Source organism: Zonotrichia albicollis, chromosome 6 (genome assembly GCF_047830755.1).
Source record: "Zonotrichia albicollis isolate bZonAlb1 chromosome 6, bZonAlb1.hap1, whole genome shotgun sequence".
Lineage (NCBI taxonomy): Eukaryota > Metazoa > Chordata > Aves > Passeriformes > Passerellidae > Zonotrichia > Zonotrichia albicollis.
The window spans coordinates 41,126,691-41,153,446 of record NC_133824.1 but is presented as its reverse complement, the minus strand read 5'-3'; the positions used below and the strand labels follow the sequence as shown (position 1 = coordinate 41,153,446).

Here is a 26,756-nt window from a genome sequence, read left to right as displayed (position 1 = left end):
AAGTACAGCTCTAAAATCAAACTGGGCTGAGAAATAGCAGAGGCTACATTTTATCTGCTTAAAATAACAATTCTGCCTGGACTCCAGAGATCTCTGTAACTGCTGGAGCATTTTATGAAAGGGCAGGATGTCATCCTGAGGTTGGATACCTTGTTAAGAAGGGTTATGTCAACCACAAGCTCTTAAAGTAGATGTAGGAATTGTGGGAAGTCCTGACATCCCTAGAGTAGTACTTTGAACCACATAACAGGATTTTATGAATTAATGTAATTAAACAGATGTTTAACCCTGCCTCATAATCTCAGCTGAGATCTCCAATGCAGTCTGCACCAGGCTTTGTAGGATGATCTAGGTTACATAAAACAGGCACATAACTTGGCTGGATTAACTTCACCTGGCTGGATGCCAGTACCCAAGAAAGTCACTGACTCACTCTTTTCTGCAGCTAGACAGAGGAGAGAAAATTTAATGAAGGGTTCATGAGTTAAGGACTCTGAGAAAATACCCAGTTAATACTCAGAAAATAATCAGTTACCACTGAGGGCAAAACAGGCTCGAGAATAAAATAAATTTATTGCTAAAAAAATCCCATCAGGATAATGAGAAGTAAAATAAACCCCTAAAACCACCTTCCCCCCACCCCTCCCTCCTTCAGCTCTACCTCCTCCCCCAGTAGCACAAGGAAAGACAGGAAGGTGGGAGTTTCAGTCAGTTCATCACCCACGGCTTCTCCTGCTGCTCAGGGAGAGCAGTCCTTTACTGCTGCACTGTGGAGTCCCTTCCACAGGATACAGTTCTCCATTAACTTCTCCAGCATGGCTCCATCTGAAGAGCAGCGGCTCCTTGCAAACTGCTGCAGTGTGAGTCCATCCTGCTGCAGCATGCATCACTCTTCCTCAGTGTCCTTCATGGATAGGCTGCTCCACAGGCTGCAGAGGAATCTGGGCCCTGGCACCTGGAGCACCTCCTCCTGCTCCTTCTGCACTGACCTTGGTGTCTGCAGGACTGTTCCTCTCACATGTTCTCACCCCACTCTTCTCCAGTCACAATTAAAACTGTGCCACAACCTTTCTTTTGATTTCTTCCTCAGTAGGCCATGACAGAGGCATTACCAGCACCCCAGTGTTGGCCAGCAGCTTGTCCATATTTGGAGCCATCAGGACTCTGCCAGATGTTGTGGAAGCTTCTGGAGCTTTCCACAGAAGCCTCCTCTGTAGCACCCCTGTTGCCAAAAACCAGGCCATGCAAACCCAATACACTTAGGAAATGGAAGAAGTGAATAATGCACACTGTACAGTTGTTGAGCAAGAGTTGAGCAGAGTTATGTGGGGCTGGCTGGCTTTAATCAAATTAGTTGTGCTTCCTCTCCACTACAGTCAGCCAGCACCAGCCAAAATCCCAAGCCAGCACATGAAGTTGCTGCCTGGCTCTGCATTATGTTGTGCACTTCTCTGTGGACATCTGATTTTGGTGTTGCATCACATCACCCTAAAAAGATTCCCCTTTTTATACATAAAGAAAGGGATTGCATGAACATAAAAACACACAAAAATTTAGTTTGGAAAGTGATGCCTCGGGTTTTAGCTTTTATGTTTTTTCAGATCTGTACTGCTTTAGTACTTCTGAGCTTCACATTAGGGGATGGTGAGCTCTCTTCACAGAGTAGGTAGACAAAGCAATTTCTTCTCTATCTGGGGACCAAGGACAAATGATCCAAATTTCAGGCCCCAAAGCATAAACAACAGTGGACTAAAGAGAGGAAAACAAGAGAGATGGGACTTCAAAAGTAAGTTATAATTGGACAATTAACTCCAATATGCAAACGGAGCAGAACTTATAAAAGTGAGAGACACTATGACCGGTCGAGCATTTTGTGACCATTTTGGTTCATCTTGGGTGTAGCCCTGGCTGGGCTCTTGTGCTGCCCAAGGTGGATCCATTGAGGCCTCCTAATAAATCCCTACTTTATTCTTTAACTCCATCTAGGTCTCTGTTCTAGGTCAGCCTTCACAAGGCATCAACAGCAGCGGGCATTATGAGCAATAAAGTCTGTATTTGTATAAGTTACAGATGTGTTAAATCTGCAAAGCAGGGCAGATTGCAGTACATTTTTCTCTTAATCTTCAGAAGGAGACTCTTTAAAGGAGAATTTTGGTCTTGTGGGCAAAGAATCCCCAGTATTCTGTTTACCAGAGTTTATGGCCAGAGCTGGCTCCCTTTGCCACCTGAGAGATTAATAATGTTTCATGCATCCAACAGAAGGAGGAATAAGGAAAAGTTACAGAGTTCCCTAACAGACATTCCACCAAACTCCTTATTATGCTGACAGTTGCATGAATAAATTGACATCTAATCCAGGTTATATTCTGCCTAAATTGCTTAGTCTTCCCTGCAGTGCTGCAAATCACCTATTTTCACAATTGTTGGGGAATCTCTGAAGCTCATACTGTCATGCAGCTTACCATGGAGGCTCTCATTGTCTGACACATGCAACTCTTGATGGAGTAATTTGCCCTTGTCAAACAATTTTGTGCTGTCCCTCTAAGGTTCACAGAATTAGGGGACTCACTCTTTATGCCACTACATTCTTTAGGAGAGGCTTTACACCACCAAAATATATTCTCAGGTTGTCATTTCACTCCTCCCTGCCCCATCCCCATCACTGAGTTTCCCTCCTTTGTTTCTGGGAGAAATTATTCATACACAGAGATAGGGGAGTGACTTATTAAAAATGAAAGGAAGGCATTGCTCTGCATCCAGTTACTTATCTAAGAAGCTGCATTTTTGGAAGTGCTGTGTTAATGTATGGTAATAGAAATATGATGAAAGCTTCAGGATCACTTTTAAATTAAGAGCTTCACAGCAAGCTCCAAATTAAATGCAGTAATGTATTCATCTTCTAAATGGTGGACGGGTGTTTTGTGGAGCTGGGAATAATGGAACAGCTTGGGTCTCCTGTGCACATTCTAAACACTAAAGCATACAGTAATATTTTGGGAAGGCTAGTTGCTAGTCTCAGAAGTATTTCCAATCTGAAATGAAGATTGAAGTGCTCTGATTAGAAGAACTGTGGAGAGGCTGATCAGAGCTTGGCTATAGTAAAAAAAAAAAAAGTAATTTTTCTCTGGTAGAAGGCAGATCCTCTCCCCAGGGCAGATGCTCAATGAGAACAACCCATATAATAGATCACTTAATCTTTGGCAGCTGCAAACAAGTGTGAGTGAAACCTGTGTTCATGATTACAGCTTGTAAGCACGAGGACATGCTTGTTGCTTGTGGATTGCATCAGCTTTCTACAGATCTGGTTGTAAGTCCTGTATAGGAGGTGCATGTGCAGCTACAAGATGTGCACATAAGTTCATTTTCCAGTGCTTCTAAATTTTAAATATAAAGACTTGTTTTGGGTATAGACTTTGATGTAAAGGCTTCTAAACCCAAATGCCTGAAAGGATGAGGAACAGAACAGATTCTCCACCAATCACCTCTAAAGAGGCCACAGATCCCATTGAGTTGAACACAACTTGCTTATGACAGCAGCATAAGAATTCAATAACAGCACTGAAGAACTCAATAATTGTTGTAGATGATGTTATCTAAGAGAAAGTTCCTTCAGCACGTCATCCATACAGCATTCAGAGATGCCTTTCTCAGTTTCTTTAACTTAAAAGCTAAAAGCAGAGGCTGAGCAATGCTGGTACAGTTCTGCTGCTGTGCCAATACACCCAACAAGTTTCTGGTCCAAAGTTCCAGCTGGCAAAATACATTGCTGGTTCTAAGGTGGTTTAACTTCCTTCTCTGATTATTCCTAGGCTTTGGCAGCACGTTACCAGTGCAATAAACAAAGGTGACCAGCACAAGGCAACGCAGGAGAAGTTTGTGCTGGAGGAGGAGCAGAGGAACGCCGCCCGGGAGCGGAGGGAAAGCGGCACGGAATGGAAACCTCTGCTGTTCCGGCACGATGCCGGCACCAACGAGTGGCGCTACAAATACGAGGAGTGAGTGCTGGCCTTGGGGTTCCCAACACATCTCACTGCCTGATTCCCAGGGATGCAAGCAGGGCTACAGACCTGTCATTGGAGCCCTGCCATTCCCCAAAACTATGTCCAGAGCTTGCCCTTTCTGAGCTCCATGTCATCATTAGAATACATGTTCATTATACTAATTGGGAATAGCTGGAAATGAGGGCGTGGCAATGGAAAATCCACTGTGTCATTGATGAAAATTCCTATTGCTGCAATGACGGGCAGAGTCATTTAGCAGAGCTTTTCTGCACTGTTCAGAGCAGAGTTAACAACTGTGCTCTCCTCCCCTGGGCAACAAGGGCAAAGCCTCTGGAGACTGAACCCCCACACACATTGCAAGGAGCTGTGAATGTGCAGGGAACTTTCTGTTAGTCCTGTCACTGCATCTGGAAAGTCTGGCTACTGTCAGGGATGATTGCCTGCCCTGATGCATGTGGAATTAGTGTATTGGGCTAATGTGGGATTCTTGCTTTTCTGATGAATTTTTCTCATTTGGTCTCAAAAGTCTAAGGCCTTGGGATCCTTTGAACGACATTGCCCAATTTGAGAAGGATGGAATACTTCAGACAATGGAAAGACACTTATCCACAAGGATGTCAAACCACAAAGCAACATGCATAAACAATCAAATTACACGGCACAAGGTAAAAAGCTTGTTCTGGGGATTATCATCTTCTTTGTGATTGTTTAGATACACAGCTCTTTTTCTACAGCATTTTCATGTAAAAGCACAGCATAAGCTGAAAGTTTTGTTTTGGGTAAATATAGCTTGTGACTATAGACCTGCAGTATTATACCATTATTAGCTCCCAAGACTTATAATTACTGATTGATTCATTCTATTAATTTTGGCATTTTTCTTCCACCCAATGCTAGTGGCAGTGACTCTTACACTGAATTTTGCATATGACTGAGCTGAACCTTACTGTTCAGTGTTTCCAAAGCAGAAAACTTCCTGTAGGTTTTGGAGTACATAACTGAGACCCCCTAACTTCAGTTTCAGTCTCTGCCATGAGCCTTTATCATTCACTCTCTCAGACAAGACAAGAAACATCTTTTCATCCTTTCCCTAAAACAGAGGTAATACTCTCCTGTTTTAGTGCTTCCATCTTTGGAGCAATACCTGTCATTCATAACACACTTTGCAAATGTAGAGCTGCTAAACTAGCTAAGTATAACCCATATTACACTGAAAAAGAAGTGAGAAGTTTGAATCAATATGTTTGGTTTACTCATCTGAGAGAGAGGGAGAAGCTTTCCAAAGTGCCTCAAGAAACTAGACATAAAAATTCCATGATGTTTAGACCCTCCGTGCACCTTCTGAAAAACCATTGCTGGGAAAGTTGATTCTAATTTTTTCTTATTTTCTAGCTTTCTCTTACATACCTGGCAAAGTTAGGTACATATTTCAACAAAGGAACTATAAGGTTCATCTATAGTATGTGTCAATTAAAGCTACAAGAAGAATAATTTGGATAGGTGTCTTAAGAATGTTGTCACTTGGGAAAATGCTTCTGTATGAGGCACATGTATAATATCCTTAAGTAGCTGCCAGAGTCCACTACTAGGAGTTGCTGAGAAAGCAATCAAACTTCACAATCTCACACTTATTTCCCAGCACCCCAAACTGTTTTGTTTAAAGCAATCAGACACCTCTTCAATGTGATAGAGACTGAGTCACATCTAATCCCTGTTTTATCCAGAGGTCTGCCAAAGACTGCAGGCGCCGCAAAACCAGTGATCAGCCTTCCAACCACAGCCAGAACACAGAGAGCAGCTGTTCAACGCCAGAGTCAGTGCAGGAGCTCTCAGATGATGATGGCAAGTATATGGGTGTCACTGGGTCAGGCTTTAATGTTCTTTCATTGGTACTTTAATTCTTGAGCCAGCCCTGGGACATTTCCCAGCCCAGTTAATACCATGGGCCAGCAGCCCACAGGCAGCACAGGGAATGTTCTGCTTTTCTGTTCTCTGTATGTGCTGTTTCTGCCTTACAACAAGGACTTCCCAACTCCTGGCAAAACTGGAAAAATACAGTGACATTCCAATCAACACACAGGAAACAGGCTGTGTTTCTCTCTCTTTTCTCTGCCTTTGTTAGAGGTGACATTGAATGTTTGAGAGAGTGAGTAGGTGTGAGCACTCCTCTCTCCTCCCCTCATCTGAGGAGCATTGTTTCCTTAGAGCTGACTGAGAAGCACCCTGACCCAGAGTCACAGGAGTGACCTGGATCTTCTGGCTGGAAGATTCTGTTCCCTGTCTCCTCCCCATGTTTCCTCCTGAAAGTGTCCCCCCTAGCAGTGACAATTAGTTCACAGCCACCCACTTGCTGTGTTGTGTTTCCCTACCACCAGAATGGTGATGCAAAACATAATTGTCCTTCAATGCTTTGCCACAGGGTTTGAAAGCCTGTGCGCTCAGTGTGGGAAAGAAATGAACCACCTGAAGGAAATTCACTCAGCTGTCTTATCCCTACAGAAAGCCCAACAGGACATACACAGGTAACTATTTGCTGTCATCAAACAATGAATTTAATGGGTTAAAAATAACTGTGTGGCATTTAACTCTTTACTGTGGTCTTTGAGTGTCTCTGTGAGCTGCAGGAGTGCAGTTCAAATTGTTGTAGATAAAGTAACCACTTATCATACCAGAAGGACAAACCCAGACTCTGCTTGAAACAGTTAACTTCCTCTTAACAATTCCTTTCTGAGCAAAAAGCATCACCTCAGGATGTTATTCAACTCAAGGTACTCCTGACTGAGAAAGACTGGGCCAGGCCCTGGCTAAACATAAATCTCAGCCACCAAGAATGTGTGGCCTTCTGATCCAGCATGTTAGGAACTTCCTCAGTTTGCAGGGTGTGTGTTCTGAAAAACTGGGCTCCATGGAGAAAAGCACTAAATTCCAGTTTTTTGTACAAATTGCTGGTTGTCATCTGAAGGAAACAGTAACCACATCTGCTGCTGACAGTGGGCTTTGCCCTGCAGACTCCTGTGGGGAGGAATTAACTGCTAGTTCAGCTGCAGGGAGCCCTGCTGATTCCTCTCTGTGTGAGGAGTATTATCCAGCCCTGCCAAGGCTTCACTGAGGTGGGATCCCACGTGAAATCTACCCTTTCTGGATGCCAGAGTCATTGGTGATATGCTGTTAGCTTTGCTGTAGCTCCTGGGGATGTCCAGGGCAGGTTTGGGAGTGTTAGGGCACAGGTTAAACTCACAGGGCTATGAGTGAGTGCTGGATGAAGAGATTTCATGGGGTTTGTGCCCTTCCCATGCCAACCAGCTGCAGCCAGAAGCACTAATCTTCCTATTAAAAAGGGAGGCAAAGTCTGGGGGGGCACACTGCTCTACCCCTGAGGGTGTCACCAAAGTGCAGGGTTCCCTCCTGGTGGGGAAGTTCGTGGTGTGCACACGTGTGTGAAGGCACACTTCTCTCCAACACACAAATAATCATGTTGCTTTCTTTTGCAGAAACCTCAGCGCTCTGAACAAAAAGTCCTTCCACAGGAAGGCCTCTTCTGAAAACTTCCTCCTGGACTCTCGCTGTTGGTTTCTCCTCTGCATCTTTCTTACGTGTCAACTCTTCATTAATTATGTCTTCAAATAAAATCACTACATTTGGCAGCAATAATGATCACTGGCTGCAGGAGGGGGCCACTCGCGCAAGGAGCCCAGCGAGGCACCAAAGCACTTTAGAACCAACACGGCAGAGGTGGAAGAAAGTGGAAAAACGAGGTTAAAAAGGGACCTAGGAACCTGCAAAACTTTGTTCCTGCAGATTATGTCATTTTTTGCCTTTTACATGTACATCTTCAAGGACCTCTTGACCTGTATGGGCCTTAATGCTGAAGCCAAATGTAGCTTTAATTGTGCAATTTGTTTTCTATGTTTTGTCATTTTCTGATTCAATTAATAATTACCCAGCAGTATTGGTAACCCCAAAATGATAATCACCTCAACATTTTGGAAAAGTCATGGTGGCCTGGGTCATAGCTCCAGGAGTGAGTAAGAGCAGTTGAGGAGCTGTAAAGAACTGATGTCCACGGTGCCTGTCCGGCTGCCTTTAATTACAGGAGCGAGTTGATGTTGGTCCAAAAAATCCAGCCCTGGGATATTAAGTCATCTGTTTAGTCAGCCCACGCAGAATGGGACCTCAGGATATGTTTTATTTTCCATTCCACAGAAACTGTAAATATACACAATTTCCTAGAGCCATTCTGCTTTAGGAAATGGGAAGTATCCAGTGAAAGCTCCTCGTCTGGTTACGGAGCTGACTGGTGTCCTGGGTCTGGCCCTTCGAGGGTGATGTCAGACACGCACGCCTGTTTGTAAAACCTGGTCACTTACTCTTCTTGTTATTTGCTATATGGCTGTTTTATAATATCACACACTAGCATTGTAGAGAGAAATCCACTGCCCCAGCATAGGTGAGGAGGATGGGAGCGATGTAGGTGTACGTGTGTTCGGTCTTAGGCACATTTATTGTCAAAGGTCAGGAAAGAGGGAGGGTTTTGCCACTGCATTGTTCAACCCTGTTAATAGTCTTCCTATTTTACACCATTTTTTAAAGATTTGCAATATTTTCTGTAGACTGCAGACAATACTAAGCCTTTCTTTTCTGGCCTGAAGTAGTTCCAAGTGGTAAGTACTGCTATATATACAGCCTTAAAATACTTAGTGGTGGTGCCAGTCTGGGCTATCTTTCAATGTAAATGTTTCCAAATTTTTAAGTACATTCCTTGTCATATTCCCCAGTTAGGGGAAACCTGTTTGTGCTTGATATGTTGAAATAAAACTACACACAACTTTCAGTGGCAGTCTATCTGACAAATTATTTTTGTGTTTGTGTTTGGTAGTATTTTAAAAGTAATTTACTTTCTAGATGAAAATCTGCGGGAAATTGCCTCTAAGAATATCAGACCTGGGCCATAAGTTAGAATGGCAATAGCAGTTTGATACTACTCTGGCTGAAATTGTCAGAAATTGTCTGAAATTGTCTTCTCATTGTAGCAACTTCCACAGAAAGAGAAGTGGTTTCCGTGATTTTCACTTTTGTACATGCAAATGTACAAACTTATCTTGGACTTGGGAAACCTTTATATCAAGGACTTGAGGATAGGGAATAGATTGTTCCACAGAGAGAACTGCAGCTCTCTGATATGAACAGGCAGAGTAAGAGCCTGCATCTGTAAGCTGACATTCAGGAAACTGATCACAAATGTTAAGGGCTGAGAGTGGCTTTGTTATTAGCAAAAGTCTCCAGAAAACCAAAGCATCCTTCATCCTTGAGGAAACAACCTTGGAGAATATCAACATTATTGACGCAGATTGGGTGCCTTTTTGAAGGATGTCATCCTAGTCACTCTTTCTGAGGAAGTCAGACCCATGCCACATGTGGTGTAAAACTCAGTGAGAGGGCACTGCCTCTGCTTTCCAGGCTGTGCAATGTTCCCTATGCAGCTCCAGAGTGTTTGCTTCTGCTTGGATGTATCCAAGTGTTTGGATGTAAAGCTGTGCAAACAAATTACTAATCTCCTTTGAATGCTTAGGCAAGCCGGCACATCTCTGGCCTGGCAGCACAGCCTTCCTCATCACTCTCATCCTGGTTCTGCAGCATGTATTTTGAGTTAAAGATAGGAGCCTCTCCACGTCAGTAGGGCTATTTGCATCCCTTGGGTACAGCTGTATCCCAGCTTTGGGAAATGGTTACCAAACAACAACAGAAAAAACCCAAACAGCCCAAGCCCCCAGAACCAAAGAGAAGAAGTGCTGAGCAGAAAGCCTTCAGTAGGTGTAAATATGAATGCAGGAAATTGTTTGAATGATTTCCGTTTTACCAAACTAAGCACCCACAGGGATTGCACTAGGACTTGTAACTGCAGTTGAGTAAAATAAACCTTGTTACCACAAGAGCAGCAGTTCAGTGAAAGAAACTATCAACAAGTTAATTCAGCATCAGCAGAGGAAGAGTTTCCAACATTTAAGGGCTGCTGTCACAGAGGATTAAAAATTAATCCAAAAAGGAACAGCCTATGAATCCTTGTGCCATTAATTTTAATCCAGTTTCAACAGTCTGGAGGTGAATGTTCCTACACGCACATGGGAAAAGAAAAGTATTCTTGAGGAAAATCATGGCCAGAAACGTTATTTTTCTGGGGAAGAACAACTACTGAGGAGAAACGTGAGAAAAGCCCAGTTATGCACTTCGTTTGCGCCATATTGGGAAATTTCTCCTCACAGCCTTTCCCGCTGCTTTTGTGATCAGGGCGGACAGCCCTTCAGCACCTGCGGCAATTAACGCCACCTTCTGCCGGAGGGAGGCGGGACGGCCCGAGAGCCGCTGCCCGCCTGCCCCGCCCGCCCCCGCACCGGAATAAGAGGCGGCGGCGGCGCAGGACGGACCCAGAGCGATGGGTACCATCATGGGAGCTGGGCGAGCGGCGGGGCTGCTGCTGGTAAGTGCCATGGGAGCTGGGGCTCTATGTCCCACTGGTGGTAAGTGCCACGGGAGCTGGGGCTCTATGTCCCGCTGCTGCTGCTGGTAAGTGGCCGCTGGGGCTCTGTGCCCCGCACCTGCCTGCCGCGAGTGGCGGCTCGCAACCGTCCGCAGCCAGAACTTAAATCCTGTCTTTTGAGGCGGCAAAAGTCTTCTTCTAGCTCTAGCGTGAAGGAGCCTTTGGGTTTTTCTGTACTTTTCTTCTTTAAGAGACTTTGGTAACTTTTTCGAACTTTTTGTTCGTGTTTGATGTCTAGGGAAAGTTACGGCAGCGCCGCTGGCATGAACCCAGCGCCCTCAAGGAATGTATCGCATCTCCCTATGTGTTCGTATCGCACTCGCTGCTGCCCTTCCCTCTCTCCTCAGAGAAAAAATAAAAGTTACAAGTCAGGAGTGAGGTCTTTAATACTCCTCGGGTTATTTAAGTGTGAAACTGGGAGTTTTCTCACCCCCCACAGTTAGGGGGAAGATTTTCAGTCTACCGAGGAGAGAGTTTAAAGAGCGGGACCCTCTTGGTTTTAGCTGAGGCGACGCCCGCTGATGAGAGTTAGTGCCGGGGAGCTCGGCGTGCTGGCGGGCTCTTCCCCCCCTCCCGCTGTTGCTCTGGAGGATTTCTCTCCGTGCGCGAGGAGAGGTGACTCAGCGGGACCGGGCGGGCGCTCGCCTCTCTGGAAGCGCTTGGATGTAGTGCGCGGTCTGCACCTTTCTTCCTCTTAAAAAAAAAAAATCATTCCCGATGCTCCTGTAGTATTGCTAATGACTCGACTTCTGCCTAAGATTCGAGCCAGTAAGACGTGTCCGAGGAGACTGTGGGGCGTTTCCTCAATTTTGCGGGAGCGAGACTAGCACTGATTCTGATGAATTAAAAGGATGGGGGAAGGAAGAAACTAATCCCTTGCACACCGCAAAAACTTTGGCGTCTGCAGCTCAACTGTAGCGAGATAGTGGAAAGAAAACAAAAGTTTATGTGGAGGCAGGAACGTGTGGCAACAGTTGCCTAAAGCCCATCAGCTGCAGCACGGTGCTGCCTTAACCCCAGCTTTGTGATGGCAATTACTGCTGTGAGCAGCACTTAGCAGAAATTAGTTTGGGTTTCCTCTGTGGCTTCCCATAAATTTCTGAATGTGTTTCCACGTCTTCACAAGTTAATCTCCCCAAGATAGTTATCATGTCCGTGCAGGATGACTCACTCAAAAGACCTGTTTTCCTCCGCTGTAGGTTGTGCTACTGACGATGCCTGGAGCCCAAGCGAACTGTGGGGAGAGAGAGTACTCCCATCTGGGTCTCTGCTGTGTGTTTTGTGAAGCAGGTAAGACTGAGCAGTTACAGCTGATAGCAATTGCTCCCTACATTGCGTGCTGGCAAAGTGTGAGCCTGGTTGGAGCCGTGAGGACTTCTTGGTGCTGTAAAAGCTGGGCTCCATTTTGAAGTGGAGCCCCTTATTGCAACAGGTGGTGACTGGGAGCGGTGCTTTGGCATCAAGCCAGGATGCCTTTGCTTGTGGTTGAGGATAAAGTTTTTGAAGTTAATTGATTTAGTTAACACAAAGAACAGGCCTAGGAGAATTCTGACATTTCTGTGTCTGTAGGCAAAGCTTCAGTATGGTTTTGCTCTCCTCTCCTTGCTCAATGTGTGCAGAGCTAACAAGTTTTGCACTGAGAAGAAACCTCTCATTATTATCAGAAGCTTACTGGTGCTTTTAGGTAGGATTCACACAAAGGAGAAAAAAAAGTTTATTGAAAGCAACACTCCCTGGGCTTGCCCCTTTCCTTCAGCAATGGCACCATCCACAGGCTCCCTGCTTGCTGCAGTGACTCATCCTTGCTGCAGTGACTCATCCTTGCTGCCTTGCTGGATACCTCGTTTTGCACCTCTCCCTGTCTGAGTGGCAAATTGCAAATGTGCCTCCTGACTCTCCTGTGCCTATTGGTTTGTGTGGCATGTGATGGGTTTGCAAGGAAGAGTTGAACCTTTCTCAGAAATTTGTGTTGTAATATCTAGGTTTAGCCCTTTGTCTGTCAAAAGACCCCAAGATTGCTGCTGCTGCCAGTTCTCTTCTCCCACAGGTACCTTTGTTGCTGATCACTGCAATGCTTCACATTTGCAAGGAAAATGTGACCCTTGCAAGGAAGGAAAAAGCTTTACTGCCCATGCCAACGGCTTGGAGCAATGTTTGACTTGCAGACAGTGCAAAGAAGGTACCAAACCTTATGAAACCTTAAAAATTTCCCCCTTTTTAATGTGAAAAACCTGGTCTTCACTGGGCATATTGAACTTAAAAGTAAATCGCCTTTATGGCCTGAGTATAATCTTTGCACTTGCTAACTTATATTTTATTTTTAGATCAGATAACTCTGAGACCCTGTACCCTGACACAGAATGCTGAATGCCAGTGCAAACCAGGGTATTTCTGTGAAGATGAGGGCTGTGAAATATGTCGGAGAATCAGTCAAGAGTAAGTTTGAGAATAAGTTGCTATTTTCCTTCTGGGGAATGTTAGAGCTGTGGCCCAATCTGTGCCAATAGTTAACACATGTCATCGGGCTGCAAATAATTGCCCTGAAGCCAAATGGCATTATTCATGCATTTAAATTTTAGGTGTCAAAACCTGTGATGTTGAGACCTAGAAAGACGTGGACTTGGGTATGATTGTGCTTGTTGCTTATGGCTGTAAATTGGCATTTTTCATGTCTTTGGGTTGGTATTTCCACAGAAACGTATATTTGAATGAATTTTCTAGCACCCAGCTTAAAATTTTAGTATGTAGAACTACATGTTGAAGGCAACTAACCATGCATGAATAATGCCTATACTCTGTGGCTTGTTTTTTTTTTTCCCCTTCACTTAGACGCTAACATAGGTGAATTTTATCTGCTTTGCTTTCATTTTATCTTGCAGTTTTGTTATGGATTGTTTAAAGGTACACCTCTATCAGAGTTTATGCATGTTTCATTCATAGTTCTGAGCTCTGTCTGAAAAAGAATCATGCCTGGACAGAGCTATGTACTGATCTGGAAATGTTGATACAATGTTCTGTTACCCTCCACTTCAGGCATCTGGACGGGAAAGAAATCATGAATTCCACTGATACCACGGCTCGAGACTTAACTAATCAAGGTCTGTTACACAAATCTCACTCACCTTGGTTTGTTGGGTCTGTGGCTTCAGGCTAATAACACCAGAGTAGTCTGTAAAGCAGTGGTTTCAACTGCTGTAATGTACTTAAGAACAGCTGCCTTTTAGTCTGGGAGTTATTTGCTAAAGACAAGTTCTCAAAGGGGTTGTTGGGGTAAACCACCTTGAGTTTCACTTGGTGAAAAGCTACATGTGTTGCCAGGGTTCTTCAAGTTGCAAGGGTGACCCAGTTGAAAGTTCTGGGTAGTGTGAAGATGTTTACTGTGCCTGGAGTGGGTTCCTCTTCTGCTAGGAATGTTCCCTGTCCATGCTACAGCACCCAAAGCTAGCTATCCTCTTTTGCTTACTTGTTTCCCCTTAAGTGTCTCTCCATAAAACCTTGTGGAAGTTGCATTGCAGCTCTCTGCAGAGTTCCCTGGTGCCTTTGGGAGCACCATGTGCAGTGCAAACAAGCGCTCACATGTTCAGGGCAATGTGTCCATAAGAGTCCCAGGAAAAACTGTCTGGGTTATTGTATTAGTTCTGGGCTTAGGTTTTTCTCTAGGACAGCAAGGAATATCTTTTGGGGGGACGTTTTCAGTACTAATTTTTTTTTCCTTACTTTGCAGTGAAGGAAGCTCATGTTTGGTTTCTGGTGCTTGTGTCGGCTGCTTTGGTTTTCCTTGTCATCGTCGTTGTTGTTCTTGTTAAAAAGCTGAAGTGTAATAAAGGTAACTGCTTGATTATTATCCATGAAATTTGCTTTCCACAGCTGGACAAAGCGTGCACTAGGGCTGTCCCTGGTTCTTGTGTTGCCTTACAAGGGAGCTGTTTAACCTCTAGTTTATTTTGTGTGTGATTGAAATTAGCAAATGAGTAAAGGGGAAGAGTAGTTTTGCTTGGTAAACAAAATGCATAATCCTTAACTATGAGTTTTCTTATCTTGCTGACAAATGCCTCTGCTTCAAAGCAAGATTATCATAAGGTCCTTAAAAAGGACTTCTCCAATCAACTTGCCTTGCATTGGCAAAGAGGAAAAACCTGTGTGGGGGTTTAGGTGCATGGGGCAAAAAGTAGCAACTAATAAGATCACTAATTCCTTTCATTGTGTTTGGTTGTGGAGATTTTTTTTTTTTGGTACAAATTGGTTCCCTTTAGTAATTTGAACCTCTTAATGTGAATATTCAAGTTGGTAAGTACTGTGTGAATTTATTTTGTAGTGGAAACTGAGCTGTTTTCCTTGGAAACTTCTATTTCTACTATTGTGTTTCAAAGTATTTTTGCTACTAGCATGGTTAAAATAATACTGAAAGCCATTATGAATCTTAAGTACTGGGTTTGTTGAAATCATGTCTTACTGATTGTATTGCAGTAAAGACAATTTCTGCCTTCTGTATTGCAATAGCCTATGAAAATTCTGAGAAACAAAAGCTGGAGTAGAAGATGAAGTGGCTTAGAAGTCAAACAGCATCTTGTAGTCTTCATTTTGCTAAGCAGTATTAAGGCACAGTATTTGTGTTGTTGCTAAGGGTTGTACTGGGATGAAATATATGACTGGTCAAAGAAACTGAATGGCTTTTAAAAGCTTTGGCTGTGTTACAAAAGTTTCTATTGTGTATAAGTCTTGTGTGATTTCAGCCATGTTTAAGTTGCTGCAATTCTTATAAATTGCTCAGACACTTTTTTTTTTTTTTCAGCTGCTGCAACTGTTAAAGATATAGAGGGGCATCTGGTAAGTATGTGATGGACGCAGTGTTTAATCTCTAATTGCTCACAGCCTAATTGTACCTGACACACAGCTCTCAATGTTTGTCTCACTGTAGATCTCTGCTAGGATGTGTTCCTGTGGTGCAACAAGTTGTGATTCATACAAGGTCAGAAATCAATTATCAAGTGTCTGATGCATTCAATAGCTGCTGGTGTCTCCTTGTCAATACTGGAAAACACTTCAGAGCTTGTGACCAGGATGCTTTGGAAGTGGGGAAAAAACTTGGACTAGCTGCAAGTTTTCACTTCAGACTGTCTCCAAGTGATACCTTGATCCAATTAATTTATTTTTTGCTGCTTCCCATGTGATGGCAGCTATTGTTTGGTGTTGCAGCATGGTGGTGTTCCAGCTCTCAGTGCACTGTTCATAAGACTTAACCACTCCTGATCCACTAAGTGATTGAGTCTTCCTGCCTCTGGGCTCATGTCACAAGCTACAGACCAGGACCTGACAGTCTGAATTCTTGGTCCTAAGCAGTCCCAAAAGAGGAGGATTTCATGGCTCAGAGCATGCCAGTCTCAAAGTACATCCCTGAAAAGGGTTTATCCAGCTGAGACTGACTGCTGGCATTTGCTCCAGCTTGAAGCTGGGTATACCCTGGCATCCAGATGCTATTTCAGAACTGTACTGTTTGAGTCTAAAAAACCTATTGCTAGTCCAGCATTCTGCAAGACAAACACAAGGCTGGAAGAAGTAAATACAAGCTGGCTTTAACTTCTCTAGTTAGAAACTACATCACTACCAGCACCACAAGGCAAAAATGAGCTCAGTCTTAGTTTTACAAAACAAGTGTTAGTCTTGATGAGCAACTAGGAAGAATATCCATACTGTTCTCAGTGTGTGTACAGCACTTTTTTTTTTTTTTTTTCTCCCTGGAGCTTCTCTTGTCCCTCACCAATGCATTACCCACCCAGTGTATGCACTCTTGTCTAATGTTACTAAGTAGACATTTTGAGTAATTAAATGCATTTTAATTATGTCAAAAATACTTGAAGACTGAAGAAACAGAATTGAAAGATGTTCAAAGGCTCACCCTAAACTCTGCTCTTTTTCTTTTTTAAGGTCCATAAGTGGCTCAAATATGTGAAACACCCTAGGTTTTTTGTTGGGTTGTATCTCCCCTCACACCCTGGCCAGATTTGCAGCACTTCACCTATTTATAGAAGCTGATGAAGAAACGTGACAAAAAACCTGGTCAAAAAATGCTGTAGCATAGGAATAGCAAATATAACATGTCTTTAATTTCAATAAAATAGTTGCAGAATGGTGCAGTTACAAATTGGTGCCCGGTGCCACTTGTCTCTCATGTAAGAGCTGTCACAGGCAGATGCAAAGTCTGCACTTGGAGTGCTCATGCTGCTGTAAGAGCTTCTTTGCTAAGGAGAGTTCCACTGATGCAGTCCTGAGACTGAGTATTTTGGCACTCACACACCCTCCCAAAGACCCAGTGAATGCATACAGCACTAATGCCCCCAACAGCTGCTGATGATACTTGAATAGCTGGTGCTGGGTTTTGAAACAAAAGACAGTGCTCTTTCAGTCGTTTGTTTTCCTGTTTAAGAATTATCCTGTATAAATAAGATCAACTTCTATAATGTGCTTATACCCATAAACAGAAAGTGTTTCAGTGAGAATGATGTACAACTATCTGTGTCATATGTAGGGGGGTTCCCCCTCACATCCCCACTTATGCATGTTGGTCATGGGGTGGTGTCACCTGTGGGTCACTGTCACTGTGCAAACACAAAGCATGCTGGCTTATGCTTACAAAGGGCTTGTACCTTAATAAACACAAGTCTCAGGGGCAGAACAGTAACTCCTCATCCTCGTTTTCCACATATAAACAAATCCTCCTAAATCTTGCCAGCTTTAGCACTACCTGTCACATGAGACATGCTACTCTGCTTTGTGCTTGTACTGGTCATGCTGACCTGGTGCTGTACTCTCTGGCTATGCTTGTTTAATGAATTGATAATGCCAGAAATGAAGGGAGCCTTCCTTGCTGGCTTCCCTCCTTCTCCCCTCACAAAAACTATGCCATGTACATAGGTGCTCACCTGCTTCTTTCAATTGATTATAGTTTGTGAACTCACCAGGAGAGCTAATCCAGTCACAGACAACCCAAGGTAGTGCACTACTATGTAGCTGACAGGCTACTTGGCAACAATTCTGAGTATCAGCCTTGACACAGCAATAGCCTTGGGGCCCCTGGTGCTGTTAAGTCATCTCAGGTGTAGCCAGGCAGTTTAATTCCCTCCTGTCCTAGAAGCAGTACCTGCCTTCTGTACCTAGAGAGGAGCAAGCAGCAATCCACATCAGCAAGAACATTAGGAAAAGTTTCCTGTGGTTGTTGTGGAGGCAGCTTGTGTGCCTTACCCTGCAGTCTGGTGGGTGCAGAACAGCCAGGGAGGTGGAGAGTCAGGCTTTGAAACCATCTTGTCACAATCTGCTAGTACAAGTGGGGGTTGTGATGGTTTGTTTCACTAATCTCAGAGTGCAAAAGACACAGCAGGGGACTCTCAGTATTAATCAAAACAAATGCACCTTTTCATTGAGTGCCCATAGCAAATGTGATAGAAGGATTAGAAAGGTTAGATAAAGGATAGAGAGAGAAAAAGAAGGGGGGGACTAGCTGCCAACAGAGAGACAAAATCTTCTTGGTGCAGCCACTAGATCTGTCTTGTCATGTTGGGGAGAATCTCAAAGTCTTTGGGTCTTTTATAGTCTTATGTTGAGGGAACAGGTACGGTACAGTGGAGAATAAGTTCTTGAGAACAAGTACAGACAGTCCAGTTCTGAACAGAATAATTCAGTCCCAGCAGTGGGCAGGACCCATTGTTTCAGGACTGGGTCCCATGGGAAACCAGTCTTGGTCCAGCAAACACGCCTGTAGGCAACACTTGGCAGACATCCTGCTTCAGACAGGCCAGCACCCCTGTGTTACAATTTTAAGGGTCTCAGTCCTTGGGGGGACTTCAATCTCCATCCTTGATGGTGATGGTGTGGCATGTGAGGGATCTTCCGTGGGGGATCACCAAAGTTACCCCAGAAAGTCAGTCCTTCTCCAAAGCTGGTGGCATCTGGCCAAGAGGTGGGGACATGCAGGGGCTATTGTGATGAGTGGGTATTGTGCAGCAGGTGTAAGTGCACAGAGTGAGCTGCTCCTTGTCAGGCCCTGCCCAAAGCAGTGCACCGTGGTGACACAGCAGCACACCTGGGAACAATCACTTGGCAAGTTCCCACCTCAGCCAGGCCAGAACTCCAGTCAGGGTCTTCAGCGTCTTGGTGTCTGTCCTTGCGACGGTTGTGAGGCAAAGGAGGGAAACTTTGGATCATCTCTTGTACATTTGAAGTCTAATTCTGTAAAGGCTGTTACTTTGCCAAATTATCAGCTCTTCTTTTATGTCTCTGACATCTGGTAGCTTCAAGTATTTCCTTTTCTTCCCCCAGAAGAAAATAGTGGAAAATAGTGTGGTTTCTGAGCAGGGCACTGTCCTGTGCAGGAGCTGGAAGTGCGGTATGACAGTGTGGTTGAGGAGGATTGCTAAGTCCTCATTGGCAGCAAAACCTGTGCAGAATTCTGCTTTTCAGCAGACTGCCCTATCTAATGTTCCAGGTGGAACTCCAGCAAATTGTAAGATAAGTGTACGTGTGTGAAATGATCATTGCATTTTCTCTAATATAGGTATCCCTTTAGTTGAGCTCGTAACTATTCCCAGAGCTTTCAGCAAAACAACAGAGGAAACTTTCACTTAAAGATGTAATAGGAAGTATGGGAAGTGATAGCCTGGAGGAAAAAACCTTCAATCCCTCATTTAATTTACTCTGCCTCTTTCACCTCCCTGACAGAAGGTACTGTTTTGTGATAGCAGCAAATGTTGCCTTGGAGCCAGTAACGTGTTTGTTTCACGATGCAATTTTCTTTATTCCAATACTTTCAGGTCTGCTCTGAAATCTGCTTTCCTTCCCCTCTTTGCTGTGTGTGATGTAAAAGAAAGTTGTCAAATAGCTAAAAACAATAGTGAGTGAAACACCCTGATTTATTGGAGTAATGGTCCAACTTTGTATTACAGATATGACATCCAAGTCAGATAATTGTTAAAGATCTCTCTCAACATGGTAAGTATCCCATAAATTGGCTGTACTTGGAATTTGGTTTTATTTCCTGTTGACTTCAGTCTACTTACGGAATAGTATAAAGAGGCTAATGAATATTGCTTAGAGCTATAAGGCTTCCAGTTTATTGTAAAATGTGCTGAAACAGGATTATTGCTGCATTTGTAATCGCTGTGGTGAACTGCTCTACTTTGGAGCATGACTTTTCTGTATGGGAGTATAGCACAGTCATGATTTTAAGAATGGTACCAATTTTTGAAAAAAGTTTTAAACTGAGTCTGCATTGCAGCAGTGCACTCTGCTTTACTGAGTGAGGTGTAGGTCAGAGTGAGAGACCTCTCTGTCAAATGTCCCCTCACATGGAAGAGCACATCAAACCTCCATACACCCTCCTGTAGGCAGAAAATGGTTGTGCTGGATGTCCAAGTGATGGGTTTTGCTCGTGGTGGTCTTGGTGTGGCCAACCGGTGCCAGCAGCATGATGAAGTAGTTAAAACTTCCTCTTCAGTAGCCCTGCCAAGGGAACATGCCAGCCAATGAAGCCTTCCTCAAAACCAGACAGTGGATGGTGTCCTGCCTTAGGAGACCACTACTGAGAATGCACCAATACCTTTAGCTACTTTCAAGACCACTTAATAGAAAAATTATTTGTCCTGCTGCTTCTTAGGTGCCAAACCCAGCTGCCTTGCTGCTGCTGTTTGGTCTGTGCAGGTATTGGCTGAAAATTAAGGGGAAAGTATGTGTGTGAGCTATGGAAAAAAAAAAACCCTGTGTTTTAAAGTCCAAGCTGATGTGTGTTGTGTGTTTCTTCTTGCAGAACTGAGAAAGGCCTTTGGTGTCTTTACAAAGGAAGTACCACCACAACAGTGGAAGCAGCTTATGAGAACTCTTCTACAGGAAAATGATATTGATAAAGTTATATCTAAATTTCCTAATAACAGAGAAGAACAATCATATCAGATGCCTCTCATCTGGAAAAAGAGACTGGAAAAGAAGCAATGTATTATTTATTTACTGGATGCATTGAGGTACATAGATACCAAGGTTTATTACAGTGTATTAAATACTTTAAAAAGTCATAACACTGTAAGTAGAAGCTGAAGATTAATGTTTATGAGGAACTGCAAAAATGTTCCTGTGTACATATGTGTGTCTTCAGACTTCCTTAAATGAGGGTGTCAGGAACTGCTGGTAGAAATAGTTAGCCTCCTCAACTCATGGAGACAACTGGAAGGGATGTAATACCTCTGTTTTTTTCATGTTTACATGACCTTCCTACCTCTGAGTCATAAAATATTAAACACAGGTGCTGGATGCCCACTTCGGAGCCAGGAGCTGGGACATCCCTTAGTTTGTGACAGTGCTGTCCCAACCTGCGGGCGGGTACCAGGCGTCCGCTGCTGTTTTTGCGTACTGCGATGCTTTAGTTTCCGAAACCATTTTGTGTTGTATCGGAGTGCTCAGCACCACTGTGTTTGAAGCACAGCAATAAAACCGTGGCTCAGACAGAAGCTGGCTCTGGGACTTTGTTCTGGCGGCGGCGCCTCCATCCTTGGGGCTATTTAAGGAAAGGCGGGCGGCGCTGCTCGGAGGGGGGACTCCTCCGTTGGCACGATGCCCTGGGCGGTCATTTCTCGGCCGGGCCGGGCCGGGTCGTGTGGGGCTGGGCAGGGCCGTGTGGGTCCGGGCGGTGCCGTGTGGGGCCGTGCCGGGCCGAGCTGTGCCGTATGGGGCCGGGCGGTGCCGTGTGGGGCCGTGTGAGGCCGGGCCGTGCCGTGCCGTGTGGGGCCGCGCGGCGCTGCCCGTTGCCCGGGTGACGCAGGGCTGCCCGTCGGAAGTAGCGTAGTGCGGGCGGGGCGAGGCTTCCGGACGCGCTGTTGCATCAGCTCGGGAGCGAGGGCAGGCGGAGGCAGCAGCAGGAGCAGCTCCGGGATGGCAGCAGCCGCCAGCGCCGAGCACGGTACGTGGGCGAGCGGCGCCGCGGGCCCCCGGCGGGGCCGGGCCGAGGGGCGGCCGGCGTTGTCACGGCTCGGAGGGGCCCGGGGTCGCGGCGCCGCTGCTGTCACGGCGGGGTCGCGTTCCCCGCGGGGGCCGCGCTGCCCCGAGCCCCACGCTGGGGGCGCGTCCCGCGGGCTGCGGCTGCCCTGTGCCCGCCGCGGGTGTGAGGTCGGTGCTGGTGAGGTTCGTGCCGGCGTTCGCGATTTGTGGGGACAACCGGAGCTCCTCGTCACCGCCGTCCGGGAGCGGCTGTGCCCGGCTCGGTGCGCTCGGTCCGTGGCCGCTCAGAGCTCCCACCTGTCTCCGTGCCTCCCGCACTGCCTTCCCGAGCTATCGGTGCTCTCCCCTAACTCACACCTGAACTTTTGGGCATTTTCGGACATTTTCTGTGGTTCGTGCAGTAATGATGGGTTGTACTCTTCGCTTCCATATGGAAGGAGGGCTGGGGTAGTGCTATAATTTTTGGCACTACTGTAGCAAATGGAAACTTGGCATACCAGTCATGCAAGTATGAAATACCATTATGGTATGTAAAGGGTTGGAAATTTCTGTCATTCCAGTTGAGGATCTGTAAATACAGATATTTTTGCCCCTTTTTCTTTAACAAAGCAACAAAGTAACCAAAAGTTACTTTGATCTTTATTCATCTCATGTAATATTCCCACTAAAGTGCAAAATTTCTTGTCATCAAGGGATCAGCTTTTTCAGAAGTCTTTTTAGTGTCTTAGGGGAAAAAAACCCAAGAGAGGCTCAGTTCAGGTGCGCTTTGAGAAACTCTTTAGGTACTGTTTGTTAGGGTGGGGTTTTTCTAAACTGAGTCTGCAATTGTTATATTTAGTTTCAGTTCAGGAAAAGTGGAAGTGAAACTTTCACAGCTCAAAAACTAGGATTGAGAAGCTCTTCCTTGGTGTGGGATACTCCAGTCTTAAAAATCCCTGCTCATCTAAAAGCCTCTTGCCCCTTATGTGTGAGACTTGATAAGTCCTTTGTTTTTCTGTCTCTATGCATGCTGTGTCTGGCATTAGCTGGAATCACTGCATTGGTTTGGTTCTTGTGAAATGTTAATGGAAAAGGAGAATTCATCTTGTCTGAGCAGATGGTTGGAATTCTTTTCAAAGGTACCAGAGTGGCTGACCAGGATGACAAATGGTCTGTTTGGAGCTGTATTAATAATGTTACGTTTGTCTTTTGTGGGTTGTCTTAAATTTGTGAAAGCCAAGTTGGATGGGAAGTTACATTTCAAAATGTTCAGAATTGGGTAAGATTTCTTTTTGGAGAATGCCTCTGCAGAATTCCCAGAACATTTGCATTGTCATCTAATTATGACTGACAAGGTTAGCAGGTTCAGGGAAGCCCAGGAAACATGACTTTTCCCTGGAGTGAAGTAAATCCCTGGTTTTGTGTCAGCTAGCTTACTGCCTTCTTCATGGCTTTCCTGTATTTACTTTGCTGTCCAACACCTTCAAGGGGCAGAGGTTTTCATTCTCAAGTTAATAAAAGTGAAAATTTTCAACGAAATTTGATATTGTGGGGATTATGTGTCTTGATTAAACCTCAAAAGTTATCTTATGTGCAGACAAAATGTAGAAGCTGTCCTGTGCCTTTGAGTCTGTGTGTTGCTGCTGTCTCCCAGACAAACTCCCAGTGTCCTTTAAAAGTCTCTGAAGCACTCCATGCATGAAAAGAAGAATGTGTGACAATTATATCACCCAGAGGGATTGTACATCAGTGGTTATGGTGTGAGAACTGTATTCATTGATGTCTGCAGTGGAACTTTTTTTTGAAAGAATTGCCTACTGGATGACATTGATTCTTCTGATTTTTCAAGGTTATTTTGTTAACTCTCCAATACTCGTGCTCAGTGCTTGTTTCCTCTTGTGTGATACAATATCTATGGCTCATTCCGTTCACATGAGTTAAAATTCAGTGTTATGCAACAGCTCTGTAGTACTCTCATGTTGCTGCTGTCAAGGAGACACTTCCTGATGCAATTGAGTAGTAACAACTGCATCTGTTCTGTTTTGGGGATGGAAAAAATTTAATTTAGAGAGAAAGGCAATTCATTAGCCTGTTTTCCTAAAGCAACAAGGAAAACAGGTCAGATGTACATTTATCCCTCAGTACATTTGAATCCATTGATTGGTATTAATTAATCCCTCAATTTGACAGTGGGCAGCTGCCTCTTGCACAGCATTGGCAGACTTAGCAGTGATGGGCTGGAGCTGTGCAGCAGGATGGGGATACTGAAGAGTATGGAAAAATAGGATGCAGCACTTAGGAGGTACCAGGAAATATTTCAGTATGAGTCTTTAATGAAGAAGGAATTGAAGGAATTTGAAGGAATTGCAAGATGGGGGGAACTGAGGATGCAGAATAGAAATCACAGAAAACCAGGTTCTGTACATTTTCTGTTCTTCTTTTAGCCATGATATCAATTAAACCAGAACAGACTTCTCCATAGACAGCTGTCACTGATTCCTTTTGCTTGAAACAAGCGATCCACAGCTCCACTGCCTTCCAAGGCACTGTTATCACAGTCATCTCCTCACCACAGCCTGTGAAACTGATGGGGGACCCTGGGAATGGGACAGTGACCCTGCCAAACATTTTAATTTGAAGTATTCATATCTGTGCCAAGATTGATAAAAAAAGTTTCAGTTGTTAAGCTTATCAGTGCTAAGCTGGTTCCCATATTCACAGGCAGTGTTTGCTACCTCTCCTTGCCAAAATTAGCTTGTATGAGTGCTGTCATATTTGTTGTATTTGTGTGTAAGTTTGGGCAAGTTCCCTTTTAGATTGGTTTGCAGATGTGGTTGGAAAGCACTTACATTATTTCAGATACACTGACTTGCTTCCCATTAGCAGCCCGATGTGTGAATAATGGTCATAATAACCATAATAATGCTTTGCAAATTGAGTGTTGCTTTTCCTTGCAAAAGATCTTTTCTTTGAGATATAGTTTTGTTTCTACCTAGATCATTCTTGTAATACCTTTTTTTGCCTTCTCCCTCATATCTTCCATGTATACAAAATTCATGTTCAGGTCTTAGGTTTCCACTGTTAATGAACAGAACTGTTACAAACTATTTAATGTGTACAAACATGTGAAGTTCTGTGTTGATAAACATCAGTAAATATTTAGGAGCATGAAAAGATTATAGTAAATTAACTGTGTGAGCCAAAGCTGAATCCCATTCAGCTGGGTAAGGCAAACTATGAGGTGGAGTTATGAGCCATTATTTCCTTGGTATTCCTTATTTGTACTGAGCAATTACATGGATAGGCCTTGAGAAGGATTTATACTTTACATGGATCTGTCTTCTTTTGTTCATAGTTATTTTTAAAAATTTAAAATAATCAAAATTCACAAAAGATATTAAAGTCATTCACCTTTTTTCACATTAGTTCTCCCAATGTGTCCCTGTATCTCATTTATACCCCAAAGAATTGAATACAAACATGCTTGATATCTAGCTGCCACTTCCCTGTCATCCGAAGTTGCTGTTGGATATTTTAATAATTGATTTCTGGATAGAAAATGGTTCATGAAGTTTTAACCGATGAAAAATTTTGTGCCATCCTTCCCATCCTCTCCTAGCCCTCCCTTTCCCATGTCCTTTCATTCCTGCCTTTCCAGGAGCTGTGTTCTGTGAGCACAGGAGATGTTCCTGCCAGTGTGAGGAGTGACCCTTGTGGCTTTGGGAGCAGGGACAGGTGCTCTCCTGCTGCTTTCTCACTTCTCTGCACGTGGCCTTGGCTCGGGTTACCTTGCTGGCTGACTCCCTAGACAGGATATTGCCTTCATGTTTGTACAGTGTTTGAACACACGAACAGAGCCACAAACATTGAATCACTGCTGGAAAATGTGAATGCTGGGTTTGCCTGATGGCAGTGCTAGCATAACCTCAGAGTGCTTTGTGCCCCCTGGCTCTTCCAGGGAGCATCCCCACCAACACACAGAGCTTTCCTCTGTGTCCCTGTGTTTGTCCAGAGGAGACATAACTGAACCTGCTTTGCCTATATACCAGAAATCACAGAATTAAAAAATTGTGAGAGAGGGCCATGGTCTGATATCGTTTCTATTCATTTGTGTAGGTTTTACTCATTTTAAATATTATTCATATGCCTGAGGAGAGAAGGGAGCATGGGAGAAGTATGGGAATATACAGCAGCAGCTGAAGTTCTGAATTTCCAGAGCAAATAGGAGGAACTGAGCATTGTGCTGGGAGCCTGTGTGCAGGCAACACCCCTGCAAAGATGTAACTACATGCTCAAGTTCAGTGGATATATTCACAGCCTTTCCACAGGGCATAAAATGAATCATATTTAAATATTGGCAGGATGAGTGTTTTAGCAGCATGGAAAAGAGTGACTGATTAGTTTTGCTCTGTGTGAAGGATTTTCTCCAATTTTGGTAGATTATATTCTTCATGAAAAAGACCTGTGTTCTTGTCCTTATCAGTCTTTGAAAGATGTCTTCACAAACTTATGGCAACATGAACATAATCCTGTTAACAGGAAACACATAGTTATTTGGGAGCTTGTATTAAATCTAATTTTCTCAAATTTCCTACCAGTTGCCAGAGCTAATTTACAGGGGGAGATGTGTGTTATAAGGATATATTTTGGTCATGGGATCTCCTTCTTTTAATGCTGACCAAATGTCCTGTGCCTCTCTTTACAGCTTCCAGCTACAGTTTTATTCTGAGCATTAGTGAAGAGGAAGCCAGGGTGAAGGCTCTGAACGAGTACCTGAGCACTCGTAGTTATATCCAGGGGTTCACATTTTCACATGCAGATGTGGAGGTGTTCAGAAAGTTTTCGGGGCCACCTGTGGACCAGTATATCCATGTTGTCCGGTGGTACAGACACATAGAAGCAATCTATGATGGCAGCAGTGACAAAAATGAGCCTTGTAAACTTCAAACAAGTGAGTAATATGAAACTGGTGGGCAGGTTGTAGACTAGCTGACATTGTGTTGGTTGTTATTGCGAGAAGTTCCCTTTCATACTCTCTTGCACGCCTTAAGAGTTACAGTATCAATTTGTATTCAAAGTCATAACATTATTCTTGCATACAGTTACTGTGCAATTGATGGATCCTGACCTATTTGGATGTAAAAGCTGTTACTTTTTTTTTTTTTAAAGTTCCTCAGTGTGCAGAATTTGATTATGTGTATTTTCTTTAAAAAGCTGGCTATCTTCTGGTTTGTAAAAGAATGTGTGGGTTTGGGCTTTTTCCT

At 44.1% G+C, this 26,756-nt stretch overlaps 3 protein-coding genes across 13 annotated transcripts in view; all 3 read left to right on the top strand.

The window, feature by feature from the left end:
* The window catches only part of OSBPL5 (oxysterol binding protein like 5), a 178,980-nt gene extending 170,148 nt beyond the window's left edge, over window positions 1-8,832 (top strand). For all 7 annotated transcript variants that reach the window (XM_005486582.4, XM_005486584.4, XM_005486586.4 and 4 more), the window contains 5 exons: window positions 3,810-3,995; window positions 4,528-4,666; window positions 5,726-5,843; window positions 6,421-6,523; window positions 7,493-8,832. In XM_005486582.4, coding sequence (XP_005486639.1) covers window positions 3,810-3,995; window positions 4,528-4,666; window positions 5,726-5,843; window positions 6,421-6,523; window positions 7,493-7,628 — 682 coding nt within the window. In that variant the 3' untranslated portion in view covers window positions 7,629-8,832. The remainder of the gene's footprint in view (window positions 1-3,809; window positions 3,996-4,527; window positions 4,667-5,725; window positions 5,844-6,420; window positions 6,524-7,492) is intronic.
* A 149-nt stretch (window positions 8,833-8,981) lies between these two features.
* LOC102074890 (CD27 antigen) lies at window positions 8,982-20,472 on the top strand. 4 transcript variants are annotated; one of them, XR_012580852.1, is made up of 10 exons: window positions 8,982-10,476; window positions 11,736-11,826; window positions 12,584-12,715; window positions 12,861-12,972; window positions 13,570-13,634; window positions 14,261-14,362; window positions 15,329-15,363; window positions 15,455-15,505; window positions 16,462-19,518; window positions 20,333-20,472. XR_012580852.1 is itself a non-coding variant. In XM_026793151.2 (10 exons), exons 1-9 carry the CDS (start codon window positions 10,432-10,434, stop codon window positions 19,476-19,478), a joined length of 639 nt encoding a protein of 212 aa, XP_026648952.2. In that variant the 5' UTR covers window positions 8,982-10,431; the 3' UTR covers window positions 19,479-19,518; window positions 20,333-20,472. The 4 variants fall into 4 exon arrangements, 3 of the variants coding, with proteins under 3 accessions (XP_026648952.2, XP_026648953.1, XP_074399428.1); XM_026793151.2 differs by having other exon boundaries at window positions 19,473-19,518; XM_026793152.2 differs by lacking the exon at window positions 15,455-15,505 and having other exon boundaries at window positions 19,473-19,518.
* Window positions 20,473-21,318: 846 nt separating this feature from the next.
* CARS1 (cysteinyl-tRNA synthetase 1) overlaps window positions 21,319-26,756 on the top strand; it is a 35,522-nt gene continuing 30,084 nt past the window's right edge. The window contains exons 1-2 of one of the 2 annotated variants that reach the window (XM_074543326.1): window positions 21,319-21,475; window positions 26,198-26,443. In XM_074543326.1, coding sequence (XP_074399427.1) covers window positions 21,448-21,475; window positions 26,198-26,443 — 274 coding nt within the window. In that variant the 5' untranslated portion in view covers window positions 21,319-21,447. The remainder of the gene's footprint in view (window positions 21,476-26,197; window positions 26,444-26,756) is intronic. The other variant, XM_074543325.1, reaches the window with a different exon arrangement.

Coding starts and splice junctions, on each gene's coding strand:
- LOC102074890 (XM_074543327.1), top strand. CDS start 10,432: ATGGGTACCATCATGGGAGCTGGGCGAGCGGCGGGGCTGCTGCTG. Junction 10,477..11,735: donor GAGCGGCGGGGCTGCTGCTG/GTAAGTGCCATG, acceptor CCTCCGCTGTAG/GTTGTGCTACTGACGATGCC. Junction 12,973..13,569: donor TGTCGGAGAATCAGTCAAGA/GTAAGTTTGAGA, acceptor CCTCCACTTCAG/GCATCTGGACGGGAAAGAAA.